Source organism: Pleuronectes platessa, chromosome 1 (genome assembly GCF_947347685.1).
Source record: "Pleuronectes platessa chromosome 1, fPlePla1.1, whole genome shotgun sequence".
In the NCBI taxonomy this organism is placed as follows: domain Eukaryota; kingdom Metazoa; phylum Chordata; class Actinopteri; order Pleuronectiformes; family Pleuronectidae; genus Pleuronectes; species Pleuronectes platessa.
This window is the reverse complement of record NC_070626.1, coordinates 9,188,956-9,207,115: the sequence shown is the minus strand read 5'-3', so window position 1 is coordinate 9,207,115 and position 18,160 is coordinate 9,188,956. Positions and strand designations below refer to the sequence as shown.

Sequence of the window (18,160 nt, the reverse complement as noted above, 5' to 3'; positions counted from 1 at the left end):
TAAGCTTTTAGTTGAATATTTTCCATTTGACTCTTTTCCATTACATCTTTTAGTTTGGCCCATGTCCTATCCACCAACATGGAGGAAGCGGTATTCATAACCCTTACTGCAGCCCCAGCCACCAGGTGGCGATCAAGATGCTTTGGCCTCAATTTAAGAGAGCTGTCATGTCATTGTAGATAAGAGCTACACCCAAAAGAGAAACTGTTGGCAGCAGGAGAGGATCATCACGTGTTACCATCATCAGCGCAGACAAGAGAAGCCTTGTCCAGGTTTGTCTAGCTGTCAAAATCTTTATTAAAAGATCTTTTTAGAATCTGCTTATCGAGAGCAGCTGATTGACGTATGAAGACAGACCTGTACAATGACTCCCTCTGTTGATAGTGATGAATGAAGGTTGCTGTGTCTCACACTGACTTCTAACACCCACCTTATTCCCCCAATCAGTGTAAAACCAGCTCTTGGCACAGGCTCCCATGTCACAGTTCTCTGCATCGACGGGCCGCAGATTCATGTTGCACTCCTCGTCTGGAACAAAGTCGCCCACGTTGCTGACACAGCGTACCTCCCGCGACCTTTGACCCAGCCCACACGGCACAGAGCACTACAGAGACAGAGGGCACATGGTAAATGCTGAAGTGTGGAGGAACGCACAACTGGAAACATTGTGTTTTTCTTTCATCACCTTTGAAAACATGCTGACACAGCGTCAAAGTAAAAAGGATGGGAGCATCACCAAAACTAACAAAAACAGAAGTTATGTGCCTGATGTCAGAGATAAAACATTTAAAGACACAAACTGTATAAATACAGCTTCATGTCATTAGAATGATGCTCTTTGCTTTCTGTAGAAATACGTGTCGTTGTAACATTCTGACTGAATCACTTGGTGATTGACTGCTGCACTCACGGCCGTCCACTCGGAGCGGATCTGCCACTCACTGCAGATCTTCAGCTGGCAGGTGCTGGCTGTTTCTGGCCGCTCCAGGTGTCGGCAGCGGCTGGTGTGGACGTTGAGGGTGCGGTTGGCGTACACCTGGCGACACAGGACCTGTCGGTGCTGCATGCCCAGGCCGCAGGTCTTGCTGCACTCAGACCACTCTCCAATATCCCAGCTGCTCAGGAGGAAATCACAGGAGCCTGCTATTAGCTGTTTGTCATGTTTTTTTTTCATTTGGAGATGTATTCTCATTCTCTTTGAGCATGAAATGTTGAGAAGCTGTTTTTGTTTCCACAATTGAATACAATAATTTTGAGGGTTAATTCATTTCGAGTACAATCATTCGAAGCTAGGGATGCTAAAATTAACTTTAAATCATTTTTTATTTTTAATTGAATAATTTAATTAATTTTATAGTTGCAGCAGAGATGATGTTGAATAATGATTTTCTAACTTGGCATTATTTTTAGTTTTCAAAAAGGGCTCATCAGCAGTAGTGCCTTTATACTATACTAGGTCAACTTTAGAAAGTCTTCAATTTTGCAGTTTTCAGTGATGTGCATGAGGATGAAATCAGAGGAGTGTGGTCTCTCACAATGCTGGACAGGGCTGCAGGTTGCAGGCCTCTTCCTGTGGACTTGGTCTGCTGCTGCTGTCACACAAAGCATCTGACCCCTGGACATGGTTCAGCCGGTGGACACAATGAAAGACGGAGTATCTGAATCCTTAAAAGTTACACAGAGCAGATATTTCAGTGAAGACTCTGGAACAGACAGAACAACCAATTAACATCATGCATATCAAGAATAGAGGTCAAGGCATCAGTAAAGAACAACTGCTTATTTCAGCTCTCATGTGATTGCCTTGGTGAATTATTGTATAATTTCAAATGATTATTGTCTGTTTGTGGTGTGTACTTCCATATGGTTTAAAATGTTTATTTAATGTGTGTATGTTGGACCCCAGGAAGACTAGCTGTGTTTATAGGCACAGCGAGTTGGCATAGTAATAAATCAATTCAGAAATAAAGAGTTTAGTAAGCATTGATTCTTGACTTTTTTTATTTAGTACATAAATATTATATGCCCATTATATACTAGTATAATAGTGTGATAATAACGTGACATTGGGGCATTTTCAACAACTCGGGAGGTCTGCACCTAAAAAACTAAAGTGTTGTGTTGTGTTTCCCTACCTTTACCACAGGAGGAGCTGCACTCTGTAGCACCACTCAGTTTCCAGTTGTAGTCTCTCTCTCGCCTAGGTGGCTGTACGGCAGGTACCTGGTTGTCAGGGAGATGGGGAGGATACCTCCCTCCACCCACTGCGTCAACGTTTTCCTGGTGTGTGTTGCTGTGATGGTCGTATCCTCCCTGACCATTCACAGTGTTCTCTGAGACATGAACACAGGACATGAGATATTATCAGTCACGTAGGTAACAGGATGGATAAAGTAGAAAAAGTATATTATATTGATATACAATAGAAGTGTGTATGAATCCATTAATTACTGCTTCATTGCATTTAAGTGTGAGTGATAAAGTTGCTTTAGTAAAATAAATATATTACAATTTTAAAATAGTGCTTAAAAACTGGCACATGTTCCTCACATAAATATATAAAATGTGTTGCAGTACACATATAAGCATTATTGGCATACATGTGTTTTTAACACAATAACTTTAGGAAAAATTTGCCTATGTTTTTGTATATTTCTCAAAAGCATTGTATAGCATATAGTTATTACCAAAGTATTAGAAGTATACTTTTGATAGGTATTTTAAGGTGCATTTCAAGTAAGCATGTTAGAGATACAAATGTACTATAAACATACTATGTTACAAGTCAATTCAATGCATTTCAGACCACTTCTACTTGTTGACCTGGGTAGGGTAAGTTTAGGGTTATTTCTTCTTGTCTTGATTAATCCTTGTGTTTATAAAATGTAATGAGAAAAAAAGCTAAAGTAATAAACAGGGTGGGTGTAGAGAGTGGTTCTCGTTTACCTTCAGGTCTGTGGTCTGGTTGCTGAGGGCCAGCAGTTTCCTCTGAGGGGATAATGTATTCATAATGAACACCAGGGTTCAGCTGCTGGAAAATCATCTGACAGAAGTAGAGGAGACTCAGTCAACAATCCTAAAATAATACTTTTGACCTTCAAATATTTTCTCACACAAAATGGGATACCTGCTCTAAAGGTCATATTTTTCCTGGCCCAACATGTGAGTTTTAGTATGAATGAAAGGAGAGTGTCACTTCAATAAGTCCAAACTGATTGGCCACTCACATAAACGTCCAGGATCTCATTGGTGGGCCCTTCAGCGAGGAAGGACTCTCCGGCCGTGCTACTGATTTCATTGGGTCTCCGGTAGGTGAACATGGTCCCCCCTCCTTCATATTTCCCTGGTCGGTCAATAGCCCAGTTTCCATTGATGATGGATCGGCCCGATCGGCTTCGGAGAGCTGCAGGAGACGGAGAGAACAACCGCACAATCACCACCGACAGCCCTGAGGAGGAAAATACCGCCACAGCCTCTTCTACATAATTATCGTTTAATGTAAAACCATTACGACATAATGAGAAGTGTGGTAAAAACAAAAAAAGTTACACCGACTTTCTCCACCCGAAGAAAAGTAATTACAGCTAAGTGAATAAACGCTTTCACGTGCTGTTTCAAAGCGATGCCTTTTATAAACGTGAAAATCGGTTTGTGCTGGCAGGTCTTTCATGCAAATCCTGAAACAAAACCCCCCCAAAATGTTTTCCACTGATTTCATGGATTATGGACAAGAGGCCATTAGAAAAGCATTAGAAGTGTAACATTAGACAGGCTTGTAAAGGAGTGTTTGGACAACTAAAAGCACTTTGTTCAGTGAGGAACAGAGGCCTATTGAGGGGAAATCATGGACGTGGTGAGGATGCAGTAGCAGGCTCCTGTGAGATTTCTGCCCTTGTCTGCTATAATATTTTTAAAACCTATAAAGCAAATTTAGAAAACATGTTGCCACCTGCAATTTTGTGCCCAGATCATCGATAAATAACAGAAATCTAAGATGATGTGTGTTTGTTTTTCCTCAAGGATGTTTGTGACAGTGAATGGATTCTTTGTTCATGCATGATTTGTTGCCTTACAAGTATCATCCAAATACGTGCTAACAGAACAGTGTGTGTGTGTGTGTGTGTGTGTGTGTGTGTGTGTATGTGTGTGTGTGAGAGAGAGAGAGAGAGAGAGAGACAAACCGAATGTTGCAGAAGGTGCATGTTTTAAACAGGAGGGAGAGCAGAGCGAACTTGGCCTCCAGGTGAGTTGGGATTTGAGACGTAGCCACTGAATCCATCCTCCTTGTGTTCCTGGTTTGTTTTACAGAGCACCTTAATTAAAAAGGAAGGTGAGGCTCAATGGGTAAGATCCTCTACTGAAAGCTTGTCCATGCACTTTCCGAGCTGTTTGAGAGAAAAATCAATGCCTACTTCCAGACCTACTGCTCAGAGAGGCAATGGTTCTCAACACACGGTGGTCTGCTTTAGCACATCTGTAAAGACACTAATCATTTCCTTAATTTGTGTTGTTTAATCATTTATTTACATATATTTAGTCTGTAACATAATGTTATATACAATGGAGTTTTCAATTTAATTCAATTTTTTTAACTATAGCTGATGAAACTGTAAACCTGGCACAACACAAGGAGTTCAGCCAAGGCTGCCAAGCCTCAAATGTAAAATATTTTTTATGTGAAATATAAATTTAACCAAGATTTACCAGTGCAGAACAGAAAACCTGGAAACTTGGAAAGTTGGATCCCGGTTAATTCCAGTGTGATTACAAACCCTTCATATATCTCTGGCATTCAGCCTTCCTGGACTATAGGTTTTTATTGAACTCTCAACAACATTCAAGGTGCTCCTCCCAACCGCCTGATGTAAACCAGCCTGATGTAAACCAGATGTAAAACAGTCGCGATCTTGAGCGAGAAGACTGAGGACCACTGTTCTACTTGGCTAATTTAAGTCTATACTGTGAAACAGAATCAACATTTTCTTTTTCCCCACCTAGGTAGTTCCGGCTCTTCACCATCTCTGTGACGTTGATGTTGGTGGCGCCCTCTGGGATCTCCACTATCTTGTGGTAGCCGACCTTGGTCAGACTGTGTTTAAAGAGTCCTGAGACCAGCCTGCAGGAGGTGTTGTCGCCTCCACACATGCCGCACCTGTCCATCACCCTCCCTGATCCGAGGTAGTCATCGCAGCCGAGACTCTGCCACACAGAGGAGGGAAGAGATTGTGATTGTGAGAGCGTTGCAGACTGACAGTGTTCAATAAAATAGTTTGTTAAAAGGTTTACTGGATGTGTAAACAGTAAATTCACTTTATTTACATAGTACTTTTCTAGTTTTACCGACCAATCAAAGGTTCTTTACTGTACAAGCCACATTCACCCATTCACACATACATTCATACAACACTAAATGCTGTACTTCTTATATCATACACAGCAAGTACAGCATTCGGGAGGGTAATCAGAGGGGTGTAGTATCTTGCTAAAGGATATTTTGGCAAGCAGGCGATCACACCACCAAGCGTCTAGCAAGTAATGACCCCCCCACCACTAGCCCCAACCGCCCCCCAACCACATAGTCTGTACTTGGTCACATAAAAAGCTAATTTGGGATAGAATGTTACATTTTAAAAAGTAAACCCAGCTGCACTTGCTAAATGAACTCTATAAACTTCACATTAGTAGCTACCATACAATAACTAACTAACCAGGGATCTTGTTAAGTTTCCAGAAGGCATCAATTTGGCCCCTGAATTATCTCCGGGACCCCGGCTTGCTCTGTCCCCTCGGCGGTTATACATTACAAGAAATGTGGGTGCAGTAAAAATACAACAGTTAACATCGGCAGTCCATAAATCCACTCAAACTGGCAGTAAAAGCAACTCGCTGTGCAAACAGGTGGTGAAGCAGCCAAAACTGGTCCCGCGGAGGCGGAGCTACCGTACACTCAGGGACACCGGGTCAGCCGCCGAGAGACCACAGTCGCCAGTAAGGAAACTAGCTGAGAGGACATCATGTGGGGGGGAAAGACGTAATAAACCAAAGCCTTCCTGTGATTGGACTGCAGCCAATCTCCAGGCTTTCTAGTGAGCAGCTCTCGCTTGGCTTCCACTTGGATGCCCTGATCGCAGTGGACATATTTCTCTTGCTCCGTCTTGCAACAGAAACACATTTCCCTCAGAGCTACTGTGTTGCGTGCACTTGGTTAGAATGCTCATAAACAATCTGGCAGACCAAATGTGTGGCTGTGAAGCTCTGCCTGTGGTTGTGAGGTGTTATACTCTAAAGACTTCAACTAATTTACAGCAAGTGTCTAATAAGTCGTAAAAATTGTAGGTCGGGCTGGACGAGAGCGGCCGTGAGTTAGCTGCAGACCAGCGGAACGACAGAGAGGTGAAAAAGAGGCTGAGGAGCGGGATGAGAAAATATAAAGCAAAGGGATGAGAAGATGGAAGTAAAAATGAGGAGAGTCTGGCTCGCTCCCACCCGCAGCAGATCACTCCGTTTGGAGCCAAAACACCACCTGTGCCAAAAAAAACATGAAGTGCCTCCTTCCACACAGGAAATAGGTGATGAGAGAAGAGAACAGCAAACTGTGAGTGCTAAGAAAATACTATACAACTGCCAAATGCTCCTGTGGTCAACGTGGAATTATGTGGCAGTTACAGCATGGGGCAAGAATAAAAGCTAGGACGGAAATCACTAAACACAACATGATAACAGTCAGGGACACACTGCTGCGTCTCATGCGCTCAGTTTACACATCAGTGAACGTAAAGCAGCAACAGTGCAGAGATAAAGGAATGCATAATGCATGGTAAAACACATTGGTGGGCATTTGAACTAGCTACAGTAAGTTCACAATGGAAAACAAATAAAAATGCAGTCGAGGAGGGCTGTTGGTGACATGACTACCAATGAAAATCTCCATTCCCACCATAAAAGGCCTTAAACCAACAGAGTTATAGCAGATCAGCAGCATTGCCTAAAAAATGAAGAAAAACAAATTCCTCTCATAAAACAGACGCTGACATGGTCAGAGGTCGTCTGTGGCCATTGGGATGGGAAAATAAAACATATTCACCTTGGAATGGAAAATAAGCAGAGTAACTTACCCGACCTCCAAAAACCTGAACAGTTGATTTAATATAATATGACTGGATTTAAACTCACACAGGGTTTTTGTTCCTCTGATGTGGGAAAAGCCGGGAGGTTTTGCACCTCCAGCGCAGGAAGCATTAGCGAGTCGAGGGAGTATTTGATATCTAGTGATTTGGACAGCTGCACCATTAACATCGCTAAACTGTCAGGACAAACTTTTCAGCTTCGCGGTAGCACGCAGCACAAAATAACAAACTAATCTGTCCCCGAATAAACCCCGTCCCCAGATTGTCACATCTGCTCTCCAGGCTGTCTCTGACAAACGTGACCTTAAGCGTGAACCCGTCAAACCGAGGTGTCGCTCATGTCGGGACACATGAGTGAAACCACGGCTTGGCGAACGGCTTGCTGGCTCTTCCCATCAGCAGAGGCAGAAGTCTCAGTGTGGTAGGGTTTCTCCGCACTGAGACTTTTGTCACCCTCTCACTGTGGGTGGCACTGGCCTGTGCCATCTGCTGAGGGAAATTGCCCAGTTTTCAGTAGAAAAATACCACCTTTATCTGGAAATGGTTACATGTATGTGTCACGAGAGCGGAATCAGTCCACTCATGACCACAGAAAGGATTATCATCTATTAAGTAATCCTGACGTTATGCACCCACAAGATGCAGCTGGGTATCGTACTGCAGAGTATTTCCAACAAAGTGAAGCCACACACATGTTTTGCCACAGGCTGCATGAGGAATTAGACACAGATATTCCCAGGCGAGAGTTTTAGTCTGGTTCTTATTGAAGCGTAATGTAACCTCCACACTGACCTACAGATGGATGATGGTGGCATTCCTCCCTGTGCAGCTTTAATGGTTGAATACTAAAAATAAACTTTTAGAAAAATAAAAATAAAGGTCTGGGCCTATAGTGTTGACTTGCAGTGCTCAGAGTTATGGTTAGTAGCCAGCATGTGAACTGTAAATAGTGGGGTTACATATTGATTATATCACACACAATGGCTGTGTTGGTTCTTAAAATTAATAAAACAACCATTATCGTCTGGGGTCATGCGAATTTCGCGACCTTAAAAATAGCAGGAAGGGCTCTCGCTGGCCTTTCACTTAACCTCTTAAACCCTCGGCTGTTTTTCGTTTCCTTTATTTCCAGGCTTATGGCATAGCCCCTGTATGTCTGCAGGCGACTGAGAAATGCCATTGTTTAGCTTGTTAGTGATATGAAACATGTTGGAGGAGATTTTTTTTTCAATAAAAACAGGATTTTAGGGCAGTATGAAAAAGGGTTTTTGGCAACTTGGGAAACAAACAGAGAAGAAAACACTGACATTATAATGATTTTATAAAGTTAAGAAGATGAACAGTAACACATCCAGCAGACATAAGACAACACACAGACTGTAGATGTGTGTCTCCTCCAACTGTCCAGAAATGAAGCTAAAATATCCTGGATGAGAACGCCACCATCTTGCACATTTGTAGCCAGAATCTACACAGATGTGATCCACCATCGCCCATTTACGGGTTAATCTCAGCTGTCAATCATATTCAACCTGGTTTTTATCAGTTAATAAATTAAAATTAGACTTTCCAAAAATAAACACCACCCCAGTGATAAAAACTACCTAAAGTGACTTAAAAAAATTATTAATAATTTAAAAAAAATCGATGTGTAGCCTACTTCTGAGTTTGGTTTATGTCCCATCCACTAACCCATTACGACTGGATGAGATCTCTGTGTGCCTCACCCAAGGCTCAGACATGTTCGAGGAGGGGGAGGAGGAGGAGGAGGAGGAGGAGGAGGAGAAAGAAGAAGTGGGATCTCGGCAAATTTTCTAGCTTTGTCAGTTTATAAAAAAACTGACATGAAGTTTAGGCAAAAGGCAATGATGTATAATCACAGCCAAATGTTTAAGCTTGTTTGTGAACGTTGGCATTTCTATCAGCGCTTCAATAAACGCTCAGGTGTTATGGGGTAATTTGAGTGTATCATAAGGTGCCTTCGATGGGTTAACATGTAAAAGGATGTATGACCTATACTGTAGCCAGCCACCAGGTGGTGGTCAAGAGTTTTTGGCGACAGTTTTGGGGAGCTTTAACGTTGTCCATTCATGTCTATGGCGACAAGACAAATGTTACACCTTCCAGCTTACAAACACACACACACTTATCTGAAGTATTATTAAAATATATAAATAATGATAAGTGCAGCTTTGAGAGGGGTAAATTGACAAGTGCAATTTATATGATGCATATGCAATCCATATGTTTCGGTGTAAACAAATCCTGTATCACACTGAATCCAAGTTGTAACTTTCAGCTCAAACAACTTTCAGCGGTTCAATTCTTATCTAGGTCACATACTTACTGCTGAGCCTCGCTCTGCAGACCAGATATAAGTGATGATTTGCACAGGCCCCTTGATCTGTCTGTTAAAGTGTAACTGAAGACAAGTTCCCAGTTTGCTGTTTCACTCTGCACATGTGCGGAGGCGTCTCTCCTCTGAAATAGAGATTTAAAGGCAGCGAGCGAACAACTGTCTAAACCAATATCAGAGAGTGTGGGGGAGAAAGTGGCAAACGTGAGCCATTTGCATCGTTGCCAAGAGTCAACATACACAATGTCAAGATATAGAGTTGCACTCGCACTAAATCTCTTCACGACCGCTTTGGCTTTAATGTTACAGTATTTGAGCTTTTATCCATGTAGGAGGCCTGGTTTGTGGCTCGTAAATGTGGATAGAAAGTTATTGCTCAGAATGATATCTAATGTCAGATGGAATGTGTAGGGTTAAAAATGTCCTTCACATGAAGTGTCTCAGCAAGTGGTTCAAATGGTGTGTTTCCCGGAAAGGCAATGGGCAGGAGAGGATGGACGATATCTCTGATTGGTAGATGATGTGGTGGTTTAGAGGTTTAGTTTCAGCAAAGAGCAGGGCATCCAGATTGACAATGACAATATCAATATAGTTTTGGGAATATTGTCTTGTATTTGTTGTTCTTACATCCTAATTTCAGACAGGGGGCGCTACTGTAAACATTTGGTTCTTGCGCATGAAGTTATCACCCAAGAAGAAGTAAGACTTGAAACGCAGAGCGTGGGTGCGTTGTAATAGTCCACTTTGCTATGGAACCTTCTTAAATGCCCACTGAAGTAGTTCATCCGCAAGAATAACAGCTATTCAAATTCCCTCAACGATTAGGAAAGGCGCTAAAGTCACTTATCTCCTTTAGCATAGGAAACATCAGACCGTCCTTTCTGAAAGGAGGGGAGAAAAGGACGCCCCACAATTCTTTGCAGAAGCAACATTAAAAGCAACACAACCTTGTAGTTGCAGCTGGACACACCCACCTAAATATACAAAACAGAACGGCTGTTTTATTCTCATGACACGAGCCAGAACTGAATCCTCACATGATTATTTCTTCTCTGTCCAGTCAAAAGTCACAGTGATTAACTAGCATATTGAACCTATGGGTCACAAAAACATCATCAGAACTAACTACAGGTTATTTCAACCCCCGGACTGTGGAATGTGAAAAGATTTGTCTTCACTTATATTCCCCATATTTTAATATTATTTCAACATTTCAGCTCAGTTTTTTTTATTTTCATTTTCAATTAATTCAGTTTCATTGTTATTTTCCGTGAGTAGGTCATGATTAAATGTTCCCTGTATAACCTGAAAACGTTTTATCTCAGGATGTGCAAAACTGTTTTGACAGGAAACTTTGTTGTTACCATCAGCTAAACACTTACAGCACAGGGCACCGTACAGTTTGAGCAAACGTTCTGTTATCAATAAATTAGTTTTAAAAAGACGTACGTTTTTATGATAGTGGAGTCGTATTTTCTGAATGCAGAAGTGTGAGAAGTGTGAGAAGTGTTAGAAGTGTGAGCCTTGAATGGAGGCAGTTTACGTCAAATACCATAGTTACAACTTCATGAGACGAGTAAAACAATATGGAAGAAAATTCAAGAAAACTGAAAGAAAAGGGTGAGGCTTTACAACCTGGAGAGTGATGCCTCGAAATCCCGCAAATTGACAGCAGTAGCAGGAGCTAACATGAAGTCTTGCAGCATCATTTGAGTGGGAGAAGAAGTGAATGTTCAAGCGGTGCAGCCTCAGCCTGCAATGGCCACATTTCATGATGGTGAGGGACAGAGAGCTGAGCTGGTGAAAGTTCCACAGGCAAGTAGATTACAGGGCAAGTGGTAAGTACTGTATGGAACACAAGTGGATTCAGGTTGCTCCCTGTCAACCTAGTTCCAGTATGTGATACTCACTGAGAGAAGCCCAAACTGGGGTAATATTCCCAGTGAAGCACTTTTTTCTGTGACTTTGATTTATGAGTTATTCTCCCTTTCTGTCTGATAATTGGCAAGTCAACTGGTGTCTGGAATTATGGATATAAAATGTATTTAAAAATGACAATAAACGTGTGAGAGTTTGGAAAGTGGGTCTGTGTGTGGTATGTGTACATTTGTCAGTGAGACTTTACGCTGCTGGGACCGAATAATTTGCCCCTGAGCATCAAGCTCAAGGTTGACAGTTAACACCAGCAGATGGTTATGGCTGGACCACCGAGTTACACTGCATGAGCAGCATCCAGATGTTGGCAGCTGTTTGGGGAACATACACACAAACTATAACCACTCGAACAGAAGCATATGCATAATACATATTGCACAGGGTTTAACATGTATCTCTCTTTCACCTTCTGCCTCTCTCCCTGAAATGTATCCAGCTGCCTGTGTGGTGCATTTTATGAATTTTTTGTGGTCATCATTACTCAATCCAGTCCAGTTATTCAGTAAACACACAATTCAGATTGTATCACATGAACATAGAAAAACATAGAAATATTTTTCAAAACAGCGATTCCTAATAAATTAAGTGTCTTGTTACCAAATCACACAGTAAATCATCAGTATGTCAACATACAATGTTTATAGGGGCTCTGAAAGAAGTCAATGCAAATACAAGGTTCATGTGACTGCTGCCTCTTTCTTATGTCCCATTCCCACAACAGTGTAGGTCAGGGAGCTAATGCTAAGTAAAAAATACTAACACCAAGATAATATAAGAAGTCAGCACTGAAGCAATGTCTGGGTATGTCCCTGGTGCTGCCTGTTTCACAGCAGCTTTTGAAGGGATAGTTCGCTCATTATCTACTCACCACTATACCATTGGAGGGGTGGGTGAAGTGTTTGAGTCCACAAAACATTTTAGGAGTTTCAGGGGTAAACATTGGTGCATCCGAGTCCAATACAATTTGAGTAGCTGGTGACAAATTTTTCAAAGGTTAAAAAACAACTGAAAAAAAACACAACATGCCTCAATACTGCTCATGTGGTGTCATCCAAGTGAGCGTTAAGCCCGACATTCATATTCCACTGGAAAAATGCATCATTTACACAGTATTTTAAGCCTAAAAGTTCCACTACAGGAAGTATCAATGCTAACGGATATAGCGCACCCCACGCAAGCCCTTTGGCGAGCGTGTGTGCGGTTTTCCGGTGTGTCCACGAGAACGTGCACACGCCTCCAAGGAGGATATCAGAGGACATTGATGCTTAAAACACAGTGTAAATGATGCTGTTTTTAGTTGAATATGAATGCCGGGGCTTGCAGACACTTGCATGACACCAAACAAGCATTATGGAGGCATGTTAGGTTTTTTTACGTCTGAAGAAGGGGTCCCAGTTACTTCAATTGTACTGGATTCGGCTGAAATACTGTTTACCCCTGAAACTCCAGAAGTATTTTCTGGACTCAAACACTTCACCCATCCCTCCATCAGCGCAGTGGTGAGTGGATAACAAGTGAATATCACATTTTTGGTGAATTATCCCTTTAATACCGGATAAAAAACTAATGAGCACTAAAAACTAACATCGCTACATGCTGTTGGCCGAAAACAGAAAAAAGTAAAACAATAATAAAATCAGGGGGTTATGAATAAAAGGATGTTTTCTTAGTCTGAAATGGTGCAGTGGTCAACCCCCCCCTGAGTCTGAATCCACACTGGCCAAGTCAGATCCCAGCAGAACCTCCTAACCTGAGTCTGGGAGGTTTACTGCTCAGCTCTCCTACTGACTGCCAAAAGCAAAACAAAAAAACCCTTACTGTGAGACACGGACTGCTGTCTCCTTAAAACATATTCTCTGTGACTTAAAATGCACCATTTACACTGCTGCAAACAAAATGTCCAAGTTCCATTCCATTGCTAAATGATTTTCTCTTGTTCATGTCAGTGTGTTTCCTGTCAGGCAGATGACGCTGCGACATCAGCACAGTTCCTCACAGGAGACCTCTGGGAATAAAGGCATGCTATAATCTGCACTCCTATAATAAAAAAAAACATGTCAGGATGGAAGAGGTGCAGTATTTTAAAACATATTAATGAGCGCTGGGTTAAAGGGGGCTGTGGGCTGAACACTGGGGATTTCCACAGCTCTTCACACATCAAAAATGTGCAGCGTTCTTTGGCAACAGCCCGTGAAGTTATCACGACTTGGTCAGCTGTGACACACCAGCTCATCTGGAGAAGCGATCGGGGCCTAACTTGACTTCCAGGTGAGAATACAGAAGCAACGAGACAAAGAATTTATAGTGGAAGTGACCACGAGTCACGGCGCTGCGTCTGGGAATGACATTACTGAGATCTGACAAAGATCTCAAAGACAAAAAAAATAAAGAAATCAGGTAGGATTATGATTGATTTAAAGTAAGGTTTAGATAAGGATGAAATATGTCACGATAACAAAGCCCCCGTCTTTCATGTGACGTGCACATTGCGGTCCAGCAGCTGCCTCCCACATGCTGGGAAGCTGTGGATCCTTCAGCTGGTTTTAATGAGCAGGGGCAGGCGACACGGCTTCTTCTTCAGTCAGCACTTCAAACACATCTGCATCTATGGGAGCTCCTGCCAGCGATTCCCCTTCTGACACGCTCATTAATAAAGGGAGTGAACCCCAGTCTAACCCTGATTAACTGTCTTTACTGAGTGAAGTGTCATTTCCTCTTTGTGAGCGTCACACTGAACATGATTTAGGGCACATCAATAATTGGTAATGATGTTCTGAAGACAGTCCTAAAATATTATAGGAGTACATGTATGTGAGCTCAAAATATAAATTAGCATCAATACAACATAATATAAGATATGCGAGAGGAATTGACGTCACCTCATTGATCTACCATTGGCAAGAGAGGGTTCCTTTGAAGACCAAAGAAACTACATTCATTTATGAGGCTAGATGTCACATTAAAAGTCCCACTCATGAACTTCTTTGAGGCAGTTGACCATGCCACGGGGCTCTCCAACACACAGCCAGAGCCTCTGGTGTAGGTGAAGGTGCTCTCCCAGCTTCCTCCACAGTCCTATTCACTCTTAATTATTTCTCTTCTTTGTGGAAACAGGTTGATACGAGTTTATGGTGTTTGATGTAAACCTTGGAATAAACAGTATAAATATGTGTGTGTGTGTGTGTGTGTGTGTGTGTGTGTGTGTGTGTGCGTGTGTTCAGTGGAGATTTTAGTAAAGAGTGAAGCAGGAGCAGCTTTTTAATGCAGGATGCTCCAAGAGGAATCGAACTCTGCACTGCTTCTTTACGGAAGATGTGACTTCATCAGTAGCTCAGATTGATTCAATTTGTCTCTGCCCCTCAGATTTCACTCCTGGCTCTGGTATAATGGCAACACTAACTAAAGAAACTAACTGTGGTTATTTTTAGCCACAAACAGAAACACATTTTGGAGTTTCGGGCTGTAATCTCTAAGGTTTCCACTCTCCACAACATAAGATCTCTTGTAGTCAGTAACATAAGTAAGACTCAAATAGGAACACAGACACTCTGATTATTTCCTGTAACAAGAAGGGAGACGAGCTGAGGAAAAGCAAAAGGGGGAGTCATTCCTCCAACGAATCTGCAAATTGACTTATGCACGTTTGTGCATTTTTAGCTTCTCCAACTTGTACTGTGACATCACTTGACAGGATATCGTGCCAACTGCAGACATGATCATTTAAAGCCAAGTGGTGACGGCAGATAGGAATCAGCAGAGAGACCTTTGATCCTAACAGTAAAAAAGAGGCCTTGTCCATACCACCAGCTGCCCTCATAACCCGGGGCGAAGGGCACAGCGTCTTCATTAAAGGCTCCCATGCTTGTAAAGCACTCCGAAATAGCAGTGAGCACGGTGGATCAACAGCCTTTAAAATGCATAGGGTTTCAGCTGACATCACTGCTCTGACTGTTTTTGGGAACTGGATGACAGAATGGTTTTCTCTAGGGATTAACACCAGGAGATAATGGACTGGTGACATGATAAAAAGAGGACTATCAACGTATAATGCAGTTAACAAAACTAACAGATTACAGTTAACAGTTACATTACGGTGGGTATTTTGATAGGAGCTGCACTATGTGGCTCTGTACGTTTGTTATAGATCCTCTTTCCTGATGTTTGATCCGCTGTTGGATCCGCTGTATCTTGTAAATCTGCGACTGGTTTTGACAAATCTTTTCCTGCAGAACTACTCCTCCCAAATCCCACATCCAAGGTTTAAATAAATGTGCTGTTTTCACTTAGCGCTTTTCAGTTTTACCTGAAAACCCTTTACCTCCTGAGCCACAGCCGCCCTTATTTTAAATGTATAATGTTGGAGTTTTTGAATTGCTCCAAAGAGGTCAGACAGTGAGACTGAACTGAACTGACTCACAAGATAATGGGTTCTATCTTACAATCGGAACAAAGCGGCAGCAAGTACAATTCAACTGCTTTGCAAGTTACACACCATCACAGTTGTCATTTTCTCTTTCAGTGCCCATGCTGTTTAAAAGCTAAATGCACTTATGTCCATCTGAGCACCCCTGGACATGCTGGTCTTAGTGTTAGGTGTGGTCAGGTGCATTGTTGCCGCATTGCTATCTTGAGACAGCGAAAAGCGATTTTGTCATTAACCAACAACAACTTCTGAAGTCAATGACAGGTATATTATCAAGATAGTAATATGTGAGTACATGGGCAGGTGCATATCTAGCTAACACTTTACTTCTTACACACATTGACGACCTGCTGTCGTGCTTTCATGAGCCAGAAGATCCATTTCCTCTGGAGAGAGGCGTTCTCTCCTACTAACTGGCAAATTCACCATTGTAGCATAAATCTGCCAAGATGAGAGTGCACCTGGCTTCTAAAGGGACAGGGAGATGACACTGTGATAGTTTCATTGCAATTTACGACTAAAATATCCATTAATAATTAAGAGATCGGGTAGAACCTTTTAAAACTGTGTGTCTGGCACAGCAAAACTTTTTATCGCCAAGACTACTGTGTGGACTCATCATGTTACAGTAATAATAGCTGGATCCAATTCTATCCAATATTCATAATTCCTTCTATCAGCTTGATTTCCCCAACGATTTGCTCTATTACTCTTCATAACTCAACCCACATTCTGTGCATTGAAAGATTCCAATATTTGAATAAAACCTTGTAGAATTGGCAGAGACGTCCTCATCAAGACCTTGGCACGTCACAAGTTTGCATTGACAACCCCAGGCACCTCACACCAGGGTCATTAATCATCTGCAAACAGGTGAGCTAAAACCAACTGAGTCGAGCCACAGGCAGTGACAGGCTAATTCAGGCTCGCAGTCTATCCCTAATAGAGTTCAGTACATCTTTATAGTCCCAGGACAGGCCTGACTCACTGAGTCCTCCGTTCGGAGGGAAATCTAATCCCACAAGCTGACAGTGAATGTTCTGTGGAAAAATAAAAAGCTCCAAGAGTGATCAGAGCCACAGTGAAAACAACCATACTGTAAATACCTCCACTCAGGAGATGGACCGCCTCATAGGTTTGCACTGACGCTCCTAATCATGGAGTGATGCTCTCCAATTCTGCTTACAAGCACTAAAACTAAATGGAAATGAGTTCCAGGCCTACTTGCAACTACATCCAGGGATTTTGACGTCTTAATCTGAGCAAATTTAATCACAGTGTTCAGTAAAACACAACATTTCTCTAATTGACCAGCATGCAGCAATGTATCAACCACGTCAAAAACCTGATGGCAGAGAGAGAGCAAACACTGAGCAACAAATCATGCAATGCAACTCTTACAGGCAGAGCTTTAGCATCCATGGCAATCCCCTCTCTTCTTCCAGGAGCAAACGTAGGTGCAGCAGGTCCTACCTGTGACCGCAGCTTCCCCTGCGCACGCACATGGAGGCAGAGGAGCAGCAGAGGAGCCAGTCCTGACAGCATTCTCTCATGTGGCCACGCAAATGGTCGGACCAGTCACTCAGGCTCACGCACGAGTCCAGCGGCCGCTCCCGTCAGCCTCCTCCTCGCCAAAGCAGCTTTGAGAATGCCCAAAAAAATGAAGCTCTCTCACTACAGAGCAGATCTCTACGAGCTCTCCCGTTGTAAACTGAGCTGGGGGAGGTCCAGCTGGGGGAGGAATTGGGGGGGGACTGGAGTTTTTTTGAAAGGAGGGAGAGTGAGAGATAGAAAAAAGGAATAGGAGGGAGGGAAAGGGAGACAGCAGGGAAAGGAGGTAGAGAGGAGAGGGCAGCAGCTGACAGTGAATTGGATGTCAGGGGGGAAGTTTTGGGGAATATTTTCAAATGTGACAGAAAAAGTAAGAGGAGAAGGAAATACTATGCAGGGCGGCTGAAATGAATGTGTCAGCAAAACCACCATGGTTACACTGTGTGAAAATAATTGGCATGTGGTCTTGCCATCTTTAAGGGATGCCAGCAAATAGGAAGTACAGAATTACACACTAAAGCAGGGGATTGCCTTCATGCTTTCTCCTATTAATACAACCACACCATAAAAAAGAGGGAAATAATAAAGTTTCACGGTCTTGTGTTCCTGAGGGGAATATATAAAGTACTTTTCTTTGCTCACTCCCAAGATACAGTAACAAAAACTCAAAAACAATAAGAACCCTTTTCCCTCTTTGAGCCCCAAATACTTCCTTACGAGCCACGTCGCAACACTGGAAGCACAACTGCTGCAGCAAATAAGACCCAA

At 42.5% G+C, this 18,160-nt stretch overlaps 1 protein-coding gene across 1 annotated transcript in view; it reads right to left on the bottom strand.

The window, feature by feature from the left end:
* The window catches only part of LOC128438458 (thrombospondin type-1 domain-containing protein 4), a 44,070-nt gene that overhangs the window by 4,256 nt on the left and 21,654 nt on the right, over window positions 1-18,160 (bottom strand). Inside the window, exons 7-13 of the mRNA XM_053421045.1 lie at window positions 4,995-5,199; window positions 3,228-3,403; window positions 2,947-3,043; window positions 2,136-2,333; window positions 1,536-1,665; window positions 911-1,115; window positions 431-604 (exon numbers count right to left, since the gene is read on the bottom strand). Of these exons, the coding sequence (XP_053277020.1) occupies window positions 431-604; window positions 911-1,115; window positions 1,536-1,665; window positions 2,136-2,333; window positions 2,947-3,043; window positions 3,228-3,403; window positions 4,995-5,199 (1,185 nt within the window). The remainder of the gene's footprint in view (window positions 1-430; window positions 605-910; window positions 1,116-1,535; window positions 1,666-2,135; window positions 2,334-2,946; window positions 3,044-3,227; window positions 3,404-4,994; window positions 5,200-18,160) is intronic.